This window comes from Chelon labrosus (assembly GCF_963514085.1).
Source record: "Chelon labrosus genome assembly, chromosome: 12".
NCBI lineage: Eukaryota > Metazoa > Chordata > Actinopteri > Mugiliformes > Mugilidae > Chelon > Chelon labrosus.
This window is the reverse complement of record NC_140345.1, coordinates 28,246,961-28,263,764: the sequence shown is the minus strand read 5'-3', so window position 1 is coordinate 28,263,764 and position 16,804 is coordinate 28,246,961. Positions and strand designations below refer to the sequence as shown.

At 43.8% G+C, this 16,804-nt stretch overlaps 2 protein-coding genes across 4 annotated transcripts; both read right to left on the bottom strand.

The window, feature by feature from the left end:
• Positions 1 to 1,379: 1,379 nt before the first annotated feature.
• On the bottom strand, positions 1,380 to 4,556 carry LOC311496459 (protein rapunzel-like). Its single transcript, XM_084556329.1, has 2 exons — positions 3,712 to 4,556; positions 1,380 to 3,608 (listed from the first exon to the last, which is right to left on the bottom strand). Exon 2 carries the CDS (start codon positions 3,577 to 3,579, stop codon positions 2,410 to 2,412), a length of 1,170 nt encoding a protein of 389 aa, XP_084412455.1. The 5' UTR covers positions 3,580 to 3,608; positions 3,712 to 4,556; the 3' UTR covers positions 1,380 to 2,409.
• A 1,496-nt stretch (positions 4,557 to 6,052) lies between these two features.
• Positions 6,053 to 15,935, bottom strand: LOC311497045 (protein rapunzel-like). Of its 3 annotated transcripts, none has more exons than XM_084557146.1 (3): positions 15,837 to 15,905; positions 8,482 to 8,539; positions 6,053 to 8,378 (listed from the first exon to the last, which is right to left on the bottom strand). In XM_084557146.1, exon 3 carries the CDS (start codon positions 8,347 to 8,349, stop codon positions 7,180 to 7,182), a length of 1,170 nt encoding a protein of 389 aa, XP_084413272.1. In that variant the 5' UTR covers positions 8,350 to 8,378; positions 8,482 to 8,539; positions 15,837 to 15,905; the 3' UTR covers positions 6,053 to 7,179. The 3 variants fall into 3 exon arrangements, with proteins under 3 accessions (XP_084413272.1, XP_084413271.1, XP_084413270.1); XM_084557145.1 differs by lacking the exon at positions 15,837 to 15,905 and adding an exon at positions 11,620 to 11,711; XM_084557144.1 differs by lacking the exons at positions 6,053 to 8,378; positions 8,482 to 8,539 and adding an exon at positions 11,958 to 14,346 and having other exon boundaries at positions 15,837 to 15,935.
• Between the last annotated feature and the right edge of the window lie 869 nt (positions 15,936 to 16,804).

Here is a 16,804-nt window from a genome sequence, read left to right as displayed (position 1 = left end):
TCATATGACTGGGGTCTGTCAGCAACCAGATACCTGAGCTATAAGGCTGTTCTTTACAGTTTAGATTAGGCACAAGTAAAAATGTCTCATATCTCACTCTGACCTGTTGATGGAGACACACAGACTTATTCTCAGGGTCAGTAAATGCTGAAATCTGATGAGGCGACAACTTCTCCCATCTTTCTATCTTTATTTTATTTTTATTCTTGTTTTATTTTATTTTATTTTTTTATTCTTGTTCTTATTTTTATTTTTATTTATTTTATTTTAAGTTATTTTATTTTTTTATTTTTATTTTTAGTCTTGTTCTTATTTTTATTTTTAGTTATTTTATTTTAAGTTATTTTATTATTTATTTATTTTTAGTCTTGTTCTTATTTTATTTTATTATATTTTTAATTATTTTATTATTTATTTATTTTATTTTATTTTTCTTGTTCTTATTTTTAATTTTTAATTCTTAATTTTAATTTCTTGTTATTTTATTTATATTTTTAATTTATTCGTATTATATTTATTTACCCATACTACCTCTGCAATAACATGTAAATATATCATCCCTGTAATTCATGTTTACAATTGCATTTTATTCTCTTTACCCTTATTTACATCCTCCATGGTCAGTTTGGACAGTTAATACATTTAAAGCATAGTGTTTTCTTTTTTATATATATATATTCTTTGTATTGTTCTATTTTTTGTATTTTGCTTCCTTAAAAGTGTCTTTACTTGCACGTTAAGCTGCTCACTTGTGCCTTAAATCGCCCCCCGGGGACAAATATACTTTTCTGAATCTGAATCTGAATCTGGTCCTGATGCTGACATCTGGAGGACCAAATATCTGGATGTTCCTTTCAAGAATCAATAAAACATCAAAACATTCTGTTAATGTAATGAATGAGTCCACAGAGAATAACTACACATGTGGGTAGCTTTAAGTTCCTTGGTGTCTCTGCTGATCTCACCTGGGCTTCACTCATCTCCCACCAGGTGATCAAAGCACAACAAAGACTCTACTTCCTTAGGAGGCTAAGGTCTGCTCACCTCCCCCAGCAGCTCCAGACAAACTTCTACAGGTCAGATATAAAGAGCATCCTGACCTCCTGCTGCACCGTGTGGTTCAGCAGCTGCACAGAGGAAGAGGAACAGGAAGGATCTGCAGCAAGTGGTGAGGGCGGCAGAGCGGACCATCGGTTCACCACTACCCCCCGAGAGTCATCTAAAAGAAAGCCAGTCATATTCCCAGGGACCACACCCACCCTGGATATAGTCTGTTCACCACTCTGCCTTCTGGGAGTCATCAAATCCAGAACTAATAGATTAAAAACCAGCTGGATTAATCTGAACGGATCTCCTAGAAACACCCCTACAGTCAGCTGATTAAAGTGGAGGAGGGATGAGACATTTATGAATGGACGTTGAGCTAAATGATCAACCATCCCCCGAAAATGTGCATCATAGACAAACTCCAAGTGATTCACAAAAACACACAATCAGAATATGTACGACTGATTTTATTTATTTATTACATTCACTGCTTTACCCACAGGATTCACCCAAACATATTGAAAAACAGATCATATAAAACAAGATGTGCAACATTTTTTGTACATTTAGGGAAATAACACACAAACAATCCAGTGGTTCTATGATACATGTCTAGTGTTCCCAAACCAAAGCATGCAGCATCTAAAACAGCTTCTTCTGTGTCAAAGTAAAACCGTTCAAAGCTTCTTCCAGTTTGTGTTGCACAACCACACAGCTAAAGAACAGAGCTATGCTAGGCATCTGCATGTAAACAAGAGGTTTCCGTCCTTGCGCCTCAGCTTGTTCACGGCAGAGTGTGCAAACAAGGTTTCATGGGTTCTTACACACGGCGGCAGAAATTACGTTAGAGGCCTCAAACTGGACGCCTCCATCTTAGTCTCTGTGAGCTGTGAGTCAGAATCTAGCTAAAGCAGGGGTATGAAAATTAGTGGGAGTGCTGGGACAAGTAAGAAACCAGTGCAAGATATCAGAGAACGTGACCATAAATGTAATTGAGTCATAAGGGTTCATGCAGTTTTGCAAGGTGTGCCAACATACAAGACACAGTAGCTGCTCTAGACAAACTCATTTGCTATCAGTATCGAGGGTTTCTCCAAAAGATTTAAAATCTTCTGCTCTCCTGACAAAAAGAAACACAAGAATATAAAAGCATCAAGGGCGAGAAAGTTAAAACAAGTAAGAATTTGATTTTGATTTCTTGTGGCTGCAACTCATGTCAGTAAAATGTCTTAGAAAAAGAGTATAGAGAGAATAAAAAGGCAGCGTTCAAGGCACATACGGTGGGTCAGATAAGGTGAGAGGCAGATGTGCAAACAAAGAATGAGAGACTTTTGAGAGTTTTTGTTTCCGGAGTGTCAAACTTCAAGCCGAGTGAGCGCAGACGTAGAAGTCATTGTGCTTGTCCCAGTAGTGAAGCTTGTCGTTGAAGCTCCAGGAGCAGGCCAGGTCTTTGCTGGGTTTGATCGTGTGCACCACGCAGTCGCCAGGTAACTTCTCAAACAGGATCTCTGCTGCCACCTTGAGTTTCTTCTCGTTCTGGATCAGTTGCTGGACCTGATTCTTATCCACGGGTTCAGGGGAGGAGCTGTAGGACACCCAGACGTTGAGATTGTCGTCTGACGTGGGCACCTGGAAGCGACTCTTCCCCTTTGGGCAGTGGAAGTCCTTCTTGTTGGCAAAACAACCTGAGGGGGCCCTGAACACGCGCACCGACCAGCCCACCCAGTCGTACTTTTTCTTTAGCTTCTCTATGATAGCATCCGCTAGCTGCTGGTTGGTTAAGTTGGACTGGTCTCTCACCAGTCGCTTTGAATCCAGCTCAGCTTGTGTGGGGAAGCTGACGATACAGTCTTCAATGGCAACGTTCATTTTAGCCTGGACGTCTTTCATCTTCTCGGCCCATTCCTTCAGAAGCTCGTCCTCCTCGTCGTATCCCTTCAGAGCGGCGTGGCCCAGCAGCGCAATGAGCCCAATGCAGAAGAGCTTCTTGAGCCTGGCGCAGAAGTCCTCCAACGGCCGGCGACTCTTCTCCTCGTAGTTCAGAATGATCTCCAGCACAGGCTCCCCGTTGAGGTTATCCCCCGTCACAGCGCTGTACAGGGTGTGGAGGTTTTTGTCACCTCCAGTCTTTGCAAAGTGCTCCAGGAAAAGCTTCTTCTTGACATCCCGGAATTTCGGTTTGGCGCTGAGTATGTCCATGTACTTCCTGAACTGGTTGGTGATGTTTTCCTCCACTAAGAAATACTTTGCGTCCATACCGCTCTTCTTGAGCTCGTCGTTGATGCGCTTCATCTCCTCGGAGGCCACCTCCAGGCGCTCTCGGACCTTCTGAAACTGCTCCTTCATGAACGCAGCCTCTGTGCTTTCCACGTTGTCCAGGGCCAGCTTCACGATCGGGGCAGCGATGGAGAAAATGGGGAAGAGGTCGCCAGCGATACTGGCCACCACCTCAGCTCCCTGTTCGAACACTTCCATCACAGTCTCCACCATGTCCTTTTTATCGGCTACAAGCTTTTGCAGCTGGTTGGCCATCTTTGCTGGTGTCTCTCTCAGGAGTGATTCTAACAAGAATAAAAGCATTTAGAAACTTAGAAAACACCAAGAACTATCTCTCCTAGTAAACTTTTTCTACAAATGAAAACACAGATTAGTGGATTTACTTACAGCTCTGTCTCCGGCGCTGTTGGACCGTGGCCTGCTGCCGTGCTCCTCTTGCAAAAAACTGATAAGGAAAGAAGAGAAACAGCCAAGTGAGCTCGAGTGCAAGTCACACCCAGTGAGCAGTGACTCAACAATGCAGAGAGGACTGGTACGACTGGAATTGTTGGTGTGCTGGATATCGTAAGAATTGTGTTTAAAGTTTAAAGCCTGCGAGAAAGGAGAGTCGCTGTTGTTCCTTTTAAAACCTCTAGTCAACATTTCTCAGCAGACTAGCTTGTTCTATTGTCAAGAAAACACAGAGAAGCAGCTTCGAAATGCACAACCAAGAAATACAGTCTCACTGAGCTCCAAAACAAACAAGCTGAGGCCTTTGTCTCGGCTTGTTTTTGGGATATACCATGACCTGGATGACTGAGAACCTCCACAGATGTCTCACTGAACACCTGCAATAATAGTTAACACCAAAGTAGCATGTAGAATGGTGTGCATGAAAATATCTTAAGAAGACCAACAGCATTTCCTTAGCTGTCCGTTAGTTATAAAACTGCAGCCAGTTAGCTCAGCTCAAACTGCAGACATGTTCACTTGAAGCCCGGCGCAAACAGGGAGTCCTAAAAGTTTACCAACCTCAGAGGAAGATTGTGTGATATGTTTGAAATCTCTGGAGGTTTAACTAGAGATAAAAGGCCTGTTATTGTGTCTGCGATGAAGGAAAGCTGTTTCCGTCCTGCACCATTTCTCCTTAGAAACGTGAAGTCCGCTGGAGTTGGACAATGTTAATCTAATTCAAACTCATCTCGTCTAAGTGCCAGGAATCACGGAAATAAGTCAGAGAGAGAGGGAGAGAGAGAGAGAATCTGTGGACATGTTCAGAAATGTCTCTTTGCAAAACTGGAAAAAGAACAGAGTAACTGGGAGGTAATGTGATTTTATTGCCAAATAATGATGCAGTCACCCTCGTGGCTTCACAAACACAGTGTCACTATCAGAGCTTTACTGTTCTTGGTAACAAACAACAGGTTTCTGGTTTTATTTTTAATTTTGTCTGAAGGAGAAGCAGCAGCAGCTTCAGGAGCAGAGGAGGAGGAACAGGAAGGACCTGCAGCGAGTGGTGAGGGCAGCAGAGCGGACCATCGGTTCACCACTACTACTACCACACTAGAGTCATCTAATAGAAAGCCAGTCACATTCCCAGGGACCACACCCACCCTGGATATAGTGTGTTCACCACTCTGCCTTCTGGGACTCATCAAATCTGCAACTAATAGATTAAAAACCAGCTTCTACCCTCAAGCCGTCAAATCCTTCACACCTTCAACACCTTTACTCTCCAGTCCACCTGCACTTAATGGGCACATTTGTACTAACATGGATACCATTTGCACTATTGTTTAACTGTTTACTGTTTTAAAATGCTGCTATTTTTTTCCTCATTGTACCAATTACATTCAGTTGTGTGCAACGGTGTGCTTTTATTGTATATATTGTATTTTATTGTGGATAGCTGCTATGGTTTCTACTTTTATTGCTCCGGAACCAAAAAGCTGCCAAACTGTATTTCCTTATTTTTCACCAGACAATGACAAAAAAACTTCTTATTCTTATTTCACTAAGAAAGAGTTTGCCTTAAAGGATGCTAGGAGGTTTATTGGTAGACAGGACATGAGGGAAATGGATGAAGGGATGAGAGTGGTTGATGGATCACGGATGGATGATGGCAGAGAAACCCAGGGAGTGAGACCCGGAGTGGGGGTTTGTCTTCTCCCCCTGGTTCCTGTGATGAAAGGTGGACGTGGAGGAGAGCAGGATGAGGAGGGAAGGAGCTGAGATCTGAGACGAACAGAGAGGGGGAGGGTTAAAATACACCTTTGTAGGTAAAACGTTTGAAACAGGATGACATGTGGGGTGGTCTTGTTCTTGAACTTAGGTTAAAATAACTTTATATATTTGTTTGAAGAGTGAGGATTTATCACGTGAGAATGATCTCAATCAGGAAACACATAAAGATTTATTCCATGATGTGCATTTCAAAAAATTGAAAAAGTCATCGGTGAATAGATCTATAAGTACAGAGTATAAGATTTAACTGGATGCAATTTAACTGGATGAGGAACGAACTCTGATGACCTGGAGCTGGGTGTGGGTGGAGGAGGGGCACAACGACATCTGACAATATGAGAATGTGGATAAATGTGAACGGATCTCCTAGAAACACCCCTACAGTCAGCTGATTAAAGTGGAGGAGGGATGAGACGTTTGTGAATGGACGTTGAGCTAAATGATCAACTATCCCCCGAAAATGTGCATCACAGACAAACTCCAAGTGATTCACAAAAACACACAATCAGAATATGTACGACTGATTTTATTTATTTATTACATTCACTGCTTTACCCACAGGATTTTGAACGTGAGATCACCCAAACATATGGAAAAACAAAAAATATAAAACAAGATGTGCAACTTAAACATTTTCTATCTGTATCTTTACAGTAAAAGGAGGATTGTACGTGTTTTAACTAGAGGAACATTTAGGGAAATAACACACAAACAATCCAGTGGTTCTATGATACATGTCTAGTGTTCCCAAACCAAAGCACACAGCATCTAAAACAGCTTCTTCTGTGTCAAAGTAAAACCGTTCAAAGCTTCTTCCAGTTTGTGTTGCACAACCACACAGCTAAAGAACAGAGCTATGCTAGGCATCTGCATGTAAACAAGAGGTTTCCGTCCCTGCGCCTCAGCTTGTTCACGGCAGAGTGTGCAAACAAGGTTTCATGGGTTCTTATACTAAATGACGTTAGAGGCCTCAAACTGGACGCCTCCATCTTAGTCTCTGTGAAAACCTGCTGCCATTTTCTCCACGACTGTCCCCGACTGGGGCGAGGTCGGCACTTATCACCAGCAGCTCTGACATAATCTCTGTTTAACAGCTGGACTCTAGACCAACACAGTCAGTCGCTAGCGGTAATAGAAACAAACACCTCCCACAGACTTTCAAAATAGAGTTTTTCCAAAAGTTAAAAAAAAAAAAATCCTGCTAAAAACGACAAACAAGAATATAAAAGACCATGAGAGAGGAAGTTAAACTAAGAGCTGTGAGTGAGAATCTAGCTAAAGCAGGGGTATGAAAATTAGTGGGAGTGCTGGGACAAGTAAGAAACCAGTGCAGGATATCAGAGAACGTGACCATAAATGTAATTGAGTCATAAGGGTTCATGTAGTTTTGCAAGGTGCACCAACATATAAGACACAGTAGCTGCTCTAGACAAACTCATTTGCTATCAGTATCAAGGGTTTCTCCAAAAGATATAAAGAATATAAAAAGATCAAGGGTAAGAAAGTTAAACTCATGTCAGTAAAACGTCTTAGAAAAAGAGTATAGAGAGAATAAAAAGGCAGCGTTTAAGGCACATACGGTGGCAAAGTTAAGGCGAGAGGCAGATGTGCAAACAAAGACTTTGTCAAACTTCAAGCCGAGTGAGCGCAGACGTAGAAGTCTTTGTGATCCTCCCAGTAGTGAAGGTCGTCGTTGAAGCTCCAGGAGCAGGCCAGGTCTTTGCTGGGTTTGATCGTGTGCACCACGCAGTCGCCCGGTAACTTCTCAAACAGGATCTCTGCTGCTACCTTGAGTTTCTTCTCATTCTGGATCAGCTGCTGGACCTGATTCTTATCCACGGGTTCAGGGGAGGAGCTGTAGGACACCCAGACGTTAAGTTTGTCGTTTGACGTGGGCACCTGGAAGCGACTCTTCCCTGTTGGGCAGTGGAAGTCCTTCTTGTTGGCGAACAGGCCTGAGGGGGTCCGGAACACGCGCACCGACCAGCCCACCCAGTCGTACTTTTTCTTTAGCTTCTCTATGATAGCATCCGCTAGCTGCTGGTTGGTTAAGTTGGACTGGTCTCTCACCAGTCGCTTTGAATCCAGCTCAGCTTGTGTGGGGAAGCTGACGATACAGTCTTCAATGGCAACGTTCATTTTAGCCTGGACGTCCTTCATCTTCTCGCCCCATTCCTTCAGAAGCTCGTCCTCCTCGTCGTATCCCTTCAGAGCGGCGTGGCCCAGCAGCGCAATGAGCCCAATGCAGAAGAGCTTCTTGAGCCTGGCGCAGAAGTCCTCCAACGGCCGGCGACTCTTCTCCTCGTAGTTCAGAATGATCTCCAGCACAGGCTCCCCGTTGAGGTTATCCCCCGTCACAGCGCTGTACAGGGTGTGGAGGTTTTTGTCACCTCCAGTCTTTGCAAAGTGCTCCAGGAAAAGCTTCTTCTTGACATCCCGGAATTTCGGTTTGGCGCTGAGTATGTCCATGTACTTCCTGAACTGGTTGGTGATGTTTTCCTCCACTAAGAAATACTTTGCGTCCATACCGCTCTTCTTGATCTCGTCGTTGATGCGCTGGATCTCCTCGGAAGCCACCTCCAGGCGCTCTCGGACCTTCTGAAACTGCTCCTTCATGAACGCAGCCTCTGTGCTTTCCACGTTGTCCAGGGCCAGCTTCACGATCGGGGCAGCGATGGAGAAAACGGGGAAGAGGTCGCCGGCGATACTGGCCAACATCTCAGCTCCCTGTTCAAACACTTCCATCACATTCTCCACCATGTCCTTTTTATCCGCTACAAGCTTCTGCAGCTGGTTGGCCATCTTTGCTGGTGTCTCTCTCAGGAGTGATTCTAACAAGAATAAAAGCATTTAGAAACTTAGAAAACACCAAGAACTATCTCTCCTAGTAAACTTTTTCTACAAATGAAAACACAGATTAGTGGGTTTACTTACAGCTCTGTCTCCGGCGCTGTTGGACCGTGGCCTGCTGCCGTGCTCCTCTTGCAAAAAACTGATAAGGAAAGAAGAGAAACAGCCAAGTGAGCTCGAGTGCAAGTCACACCCAGTGAGCAGTGACTCAACAATGCGGCTGTACAGTACGGCTGGATATCGTAAGAATGGTGTTTAAAGTTTAAAGCCTGCGAGAAAGGAGAGTCGCTGTTGTTCCTTTTAAAAACCTCTAGTCAACATTTCTCAGCAGACTAGCTTGTTCTATTGTCAAGACAACACAGAGAAGCAGCTTCGAAATGCACAACCAAGAAATACAGTCTCACTGAGCTCCAAAACAAACAAGCTGAGGCCTTTGTCTCGGCTGACTGAGAACCTCCACAGATGTCTCACTGGACACCTGCAATAATAGTTAACATCAAAGTAGCATGTAGAACGGTGTGCATGAAAATATATACGCTACTATCTCCGTTCTAAACTTTCAGGATCAATCAGGACCAATCGGCCAGTTAGCTCAGCTCAAACTGCAGACATGTTCACTTGAAGCCCGGCGCAAACAGGGAGTCCTAAAAGTTGAGCAGCCTCAGAGGAAGATTATGTGATATGTTTGAAAGCTCCTAACTTGAGGTAAAAGGCCTGTTATTGTGTCTGCGATGAAGGAAAGCTGTTTCCGTCCTGCACCATTTCTCCTTAGAAACGTGAAGTCCGCTGGAAAATGTTAATCTAATTCAAACTCATCTCGTCTAAGTGCCAGGAATCACAGAAGTAAGTCAGAGAGAGAGAGAGAGGGAGGGAGAAGCTGTGGACATGTCCAGACATGTCCAGACATGTTTCTTTGCAAAACTGGAAAAAGAGTAAAAAAGAGTAACTGGGAGGTAATGTGATTTTATTACCAAATAATGATGCAGTCATCCTCGTGGCTTCACAAACACAGTGTCACTATCAGAGCTTTTATCGTTCTTGGTAACAAACAACAGGTTTCTGGTTTTATTTTTAATTTCGTCTGAAGGAGAAGCAGCAGCAGCTTCTCCTCAGTCGATATTAGAGCGGCAGGCGTGGGAAGTGATTAAGTACGTGGCGTTAAACTTGCTGGGCGAGGGTGCCGTTTTCCAATGAAACTCAGCAAGTTACCACGGCAACAAGACAATGGAAACGAATCTGTCAGCTCATTTGTCTTTCTGCTGAAGTCTGTTCTGTCCCAAGGGGAGGGAGGGGAGGGGGGGTGTTATCTCACTAGGCTGCAGAGAGAAGACGGGACCCATTCCTCAGCCTGAAGCATCGCACACCTCTGCAGCTGTCAGACATCGATGAGAAGGATGTCTAGCTGGGTGCACAGATCTGAACAAAGATGCCTAATGGCTCCAAAATGAATGAAAATACATTTAAAGCCAAGAGTGGGTTAGCTTAATTGACACATATCCTGTTTGTCTACTCTGCACAAACAATAGCAAACTGTGGTTTTATTATAGTCAGGACTCTTCTTGGCCAAAAGCACAAACTTCTTGGAGTCAAAGCCACTGATTCAGAGCCCGGCTCGTTGTTTCCCTTCGTTTTTCTGGACTTTATGCTAAGCTAAGCTAGCATAGGTTGAGTCTCCATCAAAATGCAACTTTTCTGCATTCAACAAGAATCCACACCGAGCTCTAACACTCTTCTACTGATCTAAATAAAACATCTAATATTTTACTAACTGAGACCTGAAGCCTCAGAGAACAGGGCGGGGGGTTTCGGCAGGATGTCGGAGCAGATCCTGTATCTCATCTGATTTGCTGCCGCTAAAACTGTGATTCCTGTTTCCACTGATGTTCTCTTTCTGCCTCAGGCTCCCGGGGGTTTTGTAACTGCAGTCTAAGTGCGTGAAGCACCTTCACACAGACAATTCTAACACAAAAGAGCTTAAAGAAATTGCATTTTCAGAGACGAAGAGCTGCCGAAGCTCGCGTAACGGGATACATGGACGTCAGCCTGTAGACAAGCTAAACGGGACTCATTCCTCACAATCTGCTTTTCTTATTTTGGCTGCATTTCGGAGGGAACTCTTTTACATTTAACCTGCTGCATTTAATTAACTTCCACTCTAGAGTTCAGATTATAAATTTACACTAACGTCAGATAACCTTTGGGGCCCTTTTGTCATGTTTCAGGTGGCTGTGAGTTGTTTGCATGAAAAAAAATCATCCTTTACATAAAAGTTTCCAAAGAAAAGAAAGCTGGTGATCTAGCATGTGATGATGTGCAGGGGCTTGACCTTTAGGTGTGAAGTGAAACTATGCACTGATGCATATGCACGAACAATCTCATCCTGCAATATAATAACATACTCAACATACTGAATGCAGCATTTAAAGAAACGTTTAGTCTGAGGCTATGTTTTCTGGGTCTGGCACCAAGCGTGCAAAAGAAAGCTCCTTTTCCTGATATTTTATTTATGTTATTTGATTATTTTTATTCGCTGGCATTTGTGGTAATGATAAGAGCAAAATAGAGTGAACTCTAGCTGCTATGTCAGAGAATGGCTTTAACTGGAGCCATTTCACTCTGAACAGATAGATGACCAAAGCCTCCTCCCCTCCTCCCTCCCTCTGACAGCTGACCGCCCGGTCTGACCAGACGACTCCACGCTCTTAATGCGCCCTCATAATGGAGAAGGCATCGATCAGGCCGTGTACAACAGCTCTAATTGTATCATTTTACAGTCGACAGGACAGAAGGAAACAAACAAACCAGGCATGTTAACACCACAGATTAGATTTTTGTTACGACGCGACTTTAAAGAAGTTAAGACAAACACTTCCTGGAAAAAGTGGAGCGGTGGTGGCAGCAGAGCTGGCAACCAACGCCCATTAAAGTTTCTCTTCTTTCTTTTTTTTAGTTAGAACAGCATTAAATGTTGCTGATTCTTCTAATCACACACTTTAATAAATGAAGCTGCGTCGACAAAAACATAAATCTATACGCGCGTTTTGGGTTTTAACAGCACCGCGGTGCGTAAAAGGGATTTAATAAGAAGAAGAGCTCGATTATGTAATAAGAGGCTGAGATCACGTCGACGAATCGATCATTTCCTATCGAGTAGCTGTGTCACTGCCTCACGGTTAACTTAGACACGTGTGTTTGAAGCATTTTGAACAGAAACGGACTCACCTTGTAAAGTTTGCGGAAGGACTCTAACTTCCAGACTGTTTGTCTTCCTATTGGTCATGTGGCTCTCGTGTTACAGAGAAGAGGCACACCCAGTCAGACAGAGTACAAGAAAATGCTTGGGTGGTGGTGGTGGAGGAGGGGGTGGAGGAGGAGGGGGAAGAAAAAAAAAGTTGTAAGCATAATAGGCTGTAGCTGATATTACAGATCAGCCTCCACCCTTTTGATAAACAAGTGTCAACTGAATTAGATCTGACTAACAGTACGGTCTACAGCCATTCTTTGCATCAGCTGTAGAAGAGTTTGGCTCATTGAATATGAATAAAGATGACAAAAAAAGATCCTGATTTCTTGTTTATTACAAATCAAACTAAAACATACATGAACAGATTGTGGGTCATTTAAAACTTTGGCCCTGCAGCGCTAGATATTCCACCAGAAGCAGCACAGTTATTACTATTATTGTAATAAACCCAGATATTTCTAGGGAATGGAAACATAAATGACATCCTCCACCGTTGCGTGCACCACTTTTTGTGTAAAAATCAACTGATTGAAAGATATTTATGCATAAAATGATTAAGGGACAAACCAGTTGCTCACTCGCCTCTGGAGCTATTTGATCGTATTACATGTTCCTCCTCAGTTCCTCCTTTCTTGTCAAGAGTTAGCTGAGAAGATCCACTACTACTACTTTAATGTTTGAGCTATAGACACAGTTAGCTTAGCTTAGCGTGAAGACCGGAAACAGGGAGAAACAGCGGACCGGCCTTCGTCCAATCTGTTTGTTTAAGCCGTTGTCATTTCTTTACTCCGTTTTATATGCTAATGGGACGATTATATTGTGTTGCAGCGTTGTTTCCAGTCTTTACGCTATGCTAAGCTAACTGTCCTCTGGCTTTAGCTTCATTTTTACTTCAGGTTTCAAAGTGCGAGCAAGTAAATTAGCACATTTAACCAAAATGTGAGATTATTTCTTTAAATGCCGCATCTGAAGGTTCATTTTTGACCTTGGATAAACCACTTCCTTGCTTGTCCGCTTGTTCTAAAGATTTTGGCGACAAATAATGAACTGAAAAACTCAAAATGACCAACAGTGTGGCAAACAAAGCAGAACGTTTCGTCACAGGGATGCAAGAACATCGTTGCCCTGGGAGCAGCTTAATTTAAAACAAAATCAAAGTCATAGTCCAAATCTAGAAATATCCAGTGGGTACAGAGTCTTTACCATAACACTGAGATGAAGCTGGCACGTAGATATATGGCTCTGATATCTCTCTATCACCCTGAAGCTGCTTTGTCAACAAAATAAAGACACATCTATAAGAAGAAAGACAATGAATCACATACCAGAATCCAGACGGAGCAGATTATACATGAACAGAGACGATATTTATGAATACATTTCTAGATCTCATCGAGATATTTCCAAGTCTCTGGTGAGGACATTCATGAATTCATTTTAAACGTCACATTCCTCCGCGAGCCTACTCGGGGTGGACGCACACGTAGGCTGATTTGTGTTTACCATAGTAGTAACAGTCCTCGGGGAAGTTGTTGGTCTCCACCACGGCCTTGTAGTGGCTGACAGCGTGGACCAGGCAGTTGGGGAAGCTCTTGTTCAAAGACAGAGCCGCTGCCATCATGTTGCCCTTCAGCTTCTGCTGGTCTATCTGCTCCTGGATCTGACTCTTGTTGATGGTCTTCGGGCTGACGCAGAAGGACACCACCACTTTGATCTTGTTCTTGGTCAAAATGTCAAACCAGTTGGCGCCTCTGCTCCCGTGGTACTTCTTCCCCGCCAGCCAGTTGAAGAAGAAAATGCGCTCCCTGTCATTGAACACCCTGATGGACCAGTTCACCCAGTCGTATTTCTTAACGAGCGGCTCCAGCAGGGACTTGGTGAAGTCCTGATCGACGGTGCCGGGATTCTCCTGCAGCTGATGCTCCATGTCCAGCTTGGCTTGCTCGTGAAACTTCTCAGTGCATTCATCCACGGCCGCTTTCATTCGCTTTTCCACATCCTCCATTCGATGTTGCCACGTCTTCACCATCTCCTCCCCGACTGCTCCTTCCTTGAGGGCGGCATAGCCCATGACAGCGATAATACCCACCACGAACAGCTTCTTCAGCCGAGCACAGAAATCCTCGACGGCCCTTCTGCTTCTCTGCTCCACGGTGACCACCGTCTCCAGCATGGGATCGCCCGACGTGTTCTCCCCGGTGACGGAGTTGTAGAGGGCGTCCAAGTTCAAGTCGGCTTCCGTGTTCTCGTAGTGACTGAGGAACTTCTCCATCTTCTTCTCCTTGAACTTGGGCTTGGCGTTGACAAAGTCCTGGAACTTTTCATACTGACTGAGCATCTGCGCCTCCCGGTCAAAGTTCTGCTTGTTCAGTGACGTCCTCTGCAGCTCCAGGGCGATTTTATCAATCTCGTCTTGGATGCCTTCAAGCTTCTGGTTGACCTGTTCAAACTGCTGGCTGAGGTAGCGAGCCTCTTTGCCCTCCGGGTTGCTCAGCAGCTCGGCCGAGGCCACGAACACGGCCTCCAGGATGGGATGGAGCTGGCCCACGGTGGAAGCCAGCACCTCAGAGGCCTGCCCCATGATCTCCACACCTTTCTCAATCTTGTCCCTGTTCTGCACGAGCCAGTCTGCCACACTGTTCATCTTTGCACTATGAATTGCACTGCACCTAATCTAATTTGTTTTCCCGAGACTTTGCTGGAGCCTGAAAGAAGAAGAAACATGAAACCCTTGTAAAGTTCATTGTAGAGGGAATTTACCACTTTTCTAAAACAAAAAGCTTGTTTGCTTTTTTTTTCTTTTTATTCACGTATGGCAAAGCAAATGTAATCAACCAACATTAGTCAGGGTTTTTTTTTTCCTTTGAGGAGATTTTCCTGACAAACAAAACCTACAATAAAGCAAACGGTAGGTCATGTCAGCACATGTAGGCATCCAGTTTCATGCCGCACCCTCACAGCCTCAGTTAATGACAGGGACTCGTTTTTTTAAGCCTTAGTGGCATTGACACGAATAATAATAAAAAAAGCTTCATGAAAGTACACAAGCTAGACGCTCAGCGAATATCAAACAAGCTATGTGTACTCATGAATTATGACGTGACGTATTGTGCAACGCTGCAGCATTGGCCCTCTGGGATGCCATTTTTTTTTTTTTACAGCTTTAACAATAGCCAAGAGTCAAAGCAAATACAGATGTTCACAACATGGGTTAAAAAAAAAAGGGGGGGATTTACTAATAATGATAGAATGCTCTTCGATGTAAAATACTCAGGAGAGATGACCTAACTCTTGTTCCCTGGAGTCCATATCCAGTTCAGAAAAAAAAAAGGCACACCCAAGTCTGAGAGCAGAAAACCCCCACCACTGCACTTGTTCATTAATGCAATCACACTTCCCTCCTCATTACAGCCTCAATATATCCAAAACACAACCAAATCTCAAGTTTTTGGGGTTTTTTTAGGGTTTAGCATGAAGTAAAACACAAATACAGGCTGATAAGTGTAACCACAGAACATAGGCTCACCAATAATTGCTGCAGTGATGAGATCAGTGGTGTCATTTTACAGCCTTTCCTGTCACAACGCTAATTAGATTCACTTCATTCAGTCACATGCCTTCAGTGTTGTCTTTTACCACAAATTCTATGTGAACCAGGTGATTAGGAAAAAAAAACAAGAAGTGCATCATTTAAAATTTGGAATTACACAACTGAGTTAAATTCTATTTAAATGGAAAAGGTTTAAATAAATTAATAATGATTTAAAAATACTTAATGAGTATTTATCTACCAATCTGCTGGGCTGTTGTTGGAAATAACTTCTATCTGTTTAATACCAAAGGTGAAATATAGTTTTTGTGGAAGGAAAAAAGGCGAGTCCCTCACACAGCACTTGATCAAACACTGGTGTCCTCTTTCACTGGGACAAAGCTTAAAAGATTTAATAAAAACAGCTCCACAAGAACAAAAATAACAATTATCTCTAAGTCTGACATCTGAATTTGAGCATTTTATTCTCATTTCAAAGAAACAGGTGGTTTATAGAAACTAAATCAAAGGTCAGAGGACAAAACTAGGGCTGAAAGTTTTTCTTTCTGTCAATTTTTTTTTGCAGAAAATTGAAAATAGTGATAGAGCAGAGATAAATGAGGGGGATGCTGAAAGAAGAATTAGGAACAATTAAGAGGGACTCACCTTTTTGGCTAAAAAAAAAGATCCAATGGGCTACAGTCCAGTTATCCAGTTATTCCAGCTGTGTCTGTGTGCACCAGCCTCCTTAGAATATATATGCCCTCTCTCTCTCTCTCTCTCCCTCTCTTTCTCACTGTCTCTCTCTCTCTCTCTCGTCACTCCCCCTTTGGAACTCCTCCATCCCTTTCCAGCATTCCACCAAAACCCACTCAGAGGGATGAGGGGCCGGCACTGAGACAGATAACATCCTGTAAACACTCCCCCATGCAGGGACACCAAGCACCCTGGGAAAATTAAAAAAAAAAAAAAAAGAGAGAGAGAGAGAGTGAGAGAGAGAGGCTGGTTTGTGTTTGTGTGCATGCATGTGAGAATGACAGCCAGGATAAAGAGGAGACCAGTCCCAGTAGGGCTCAGCCAAGTGGCCCACCAGGACAAAACCCCTCTTGTTGCGGCTCCAGCATGGTTACCATGGCCACCGCACCGGCTCCTCAGACCTATTTGAGACTACTGTGCATGTTTGAAGGTCTCCAGCAAGTTAGCGGTTAGACTTGTGAGATGATTTTTATAAACGCTGACCTACTTCAACCCTGATTCAGACAATTAGCGATGGAAGGCCATTGGTCGCTGGATTCACGCTTCGCTAAGAGGGGGGTGACATTTGCCCTGCAGGGGCGGCGCACTCAGGATCAGTCGGTCACAGATCGGTGAAAGACGGTCTGTGTTTCTGAGTGTTCACCATGACAGACAGCCAGAGCTCCCTCATGGCCTTTGTGCTTTATAAAGCAGCCACAGTTCACTGTGCTGGATCGTAAAGAGGCGGGAACAGGAAGCAGAGGCGGAAATGCAGAAAGGAAAGTGACCATGGTCAGCCGGGCGGGGAAATGTCCACCGGCTGGTTCCTGTGTCATCCCTCTGTCAGATCTCACAGTTGACTCGCCGGTGACTCGTCAGGAAGTGGAGACGAGCTTTAG

What these genes read in the sequence shown, in the direction of transcription:
- LOC311497045 (XM_084557144.1), bottom strand. Translation starts at nt 14,285, where the DNA reads ATGAACAGTGTGGCAGACTGGCTCGTGCAGAACAGGGACAAGATTGAG.
- LOC311496459 (XM_084556329.1), bottom strand. Translation starts at nt 3,579, where the DNA reads ATGGCCAACCAGCTGCAAAAGCTTGTAGCCGATAAAAAGGACATGGTG.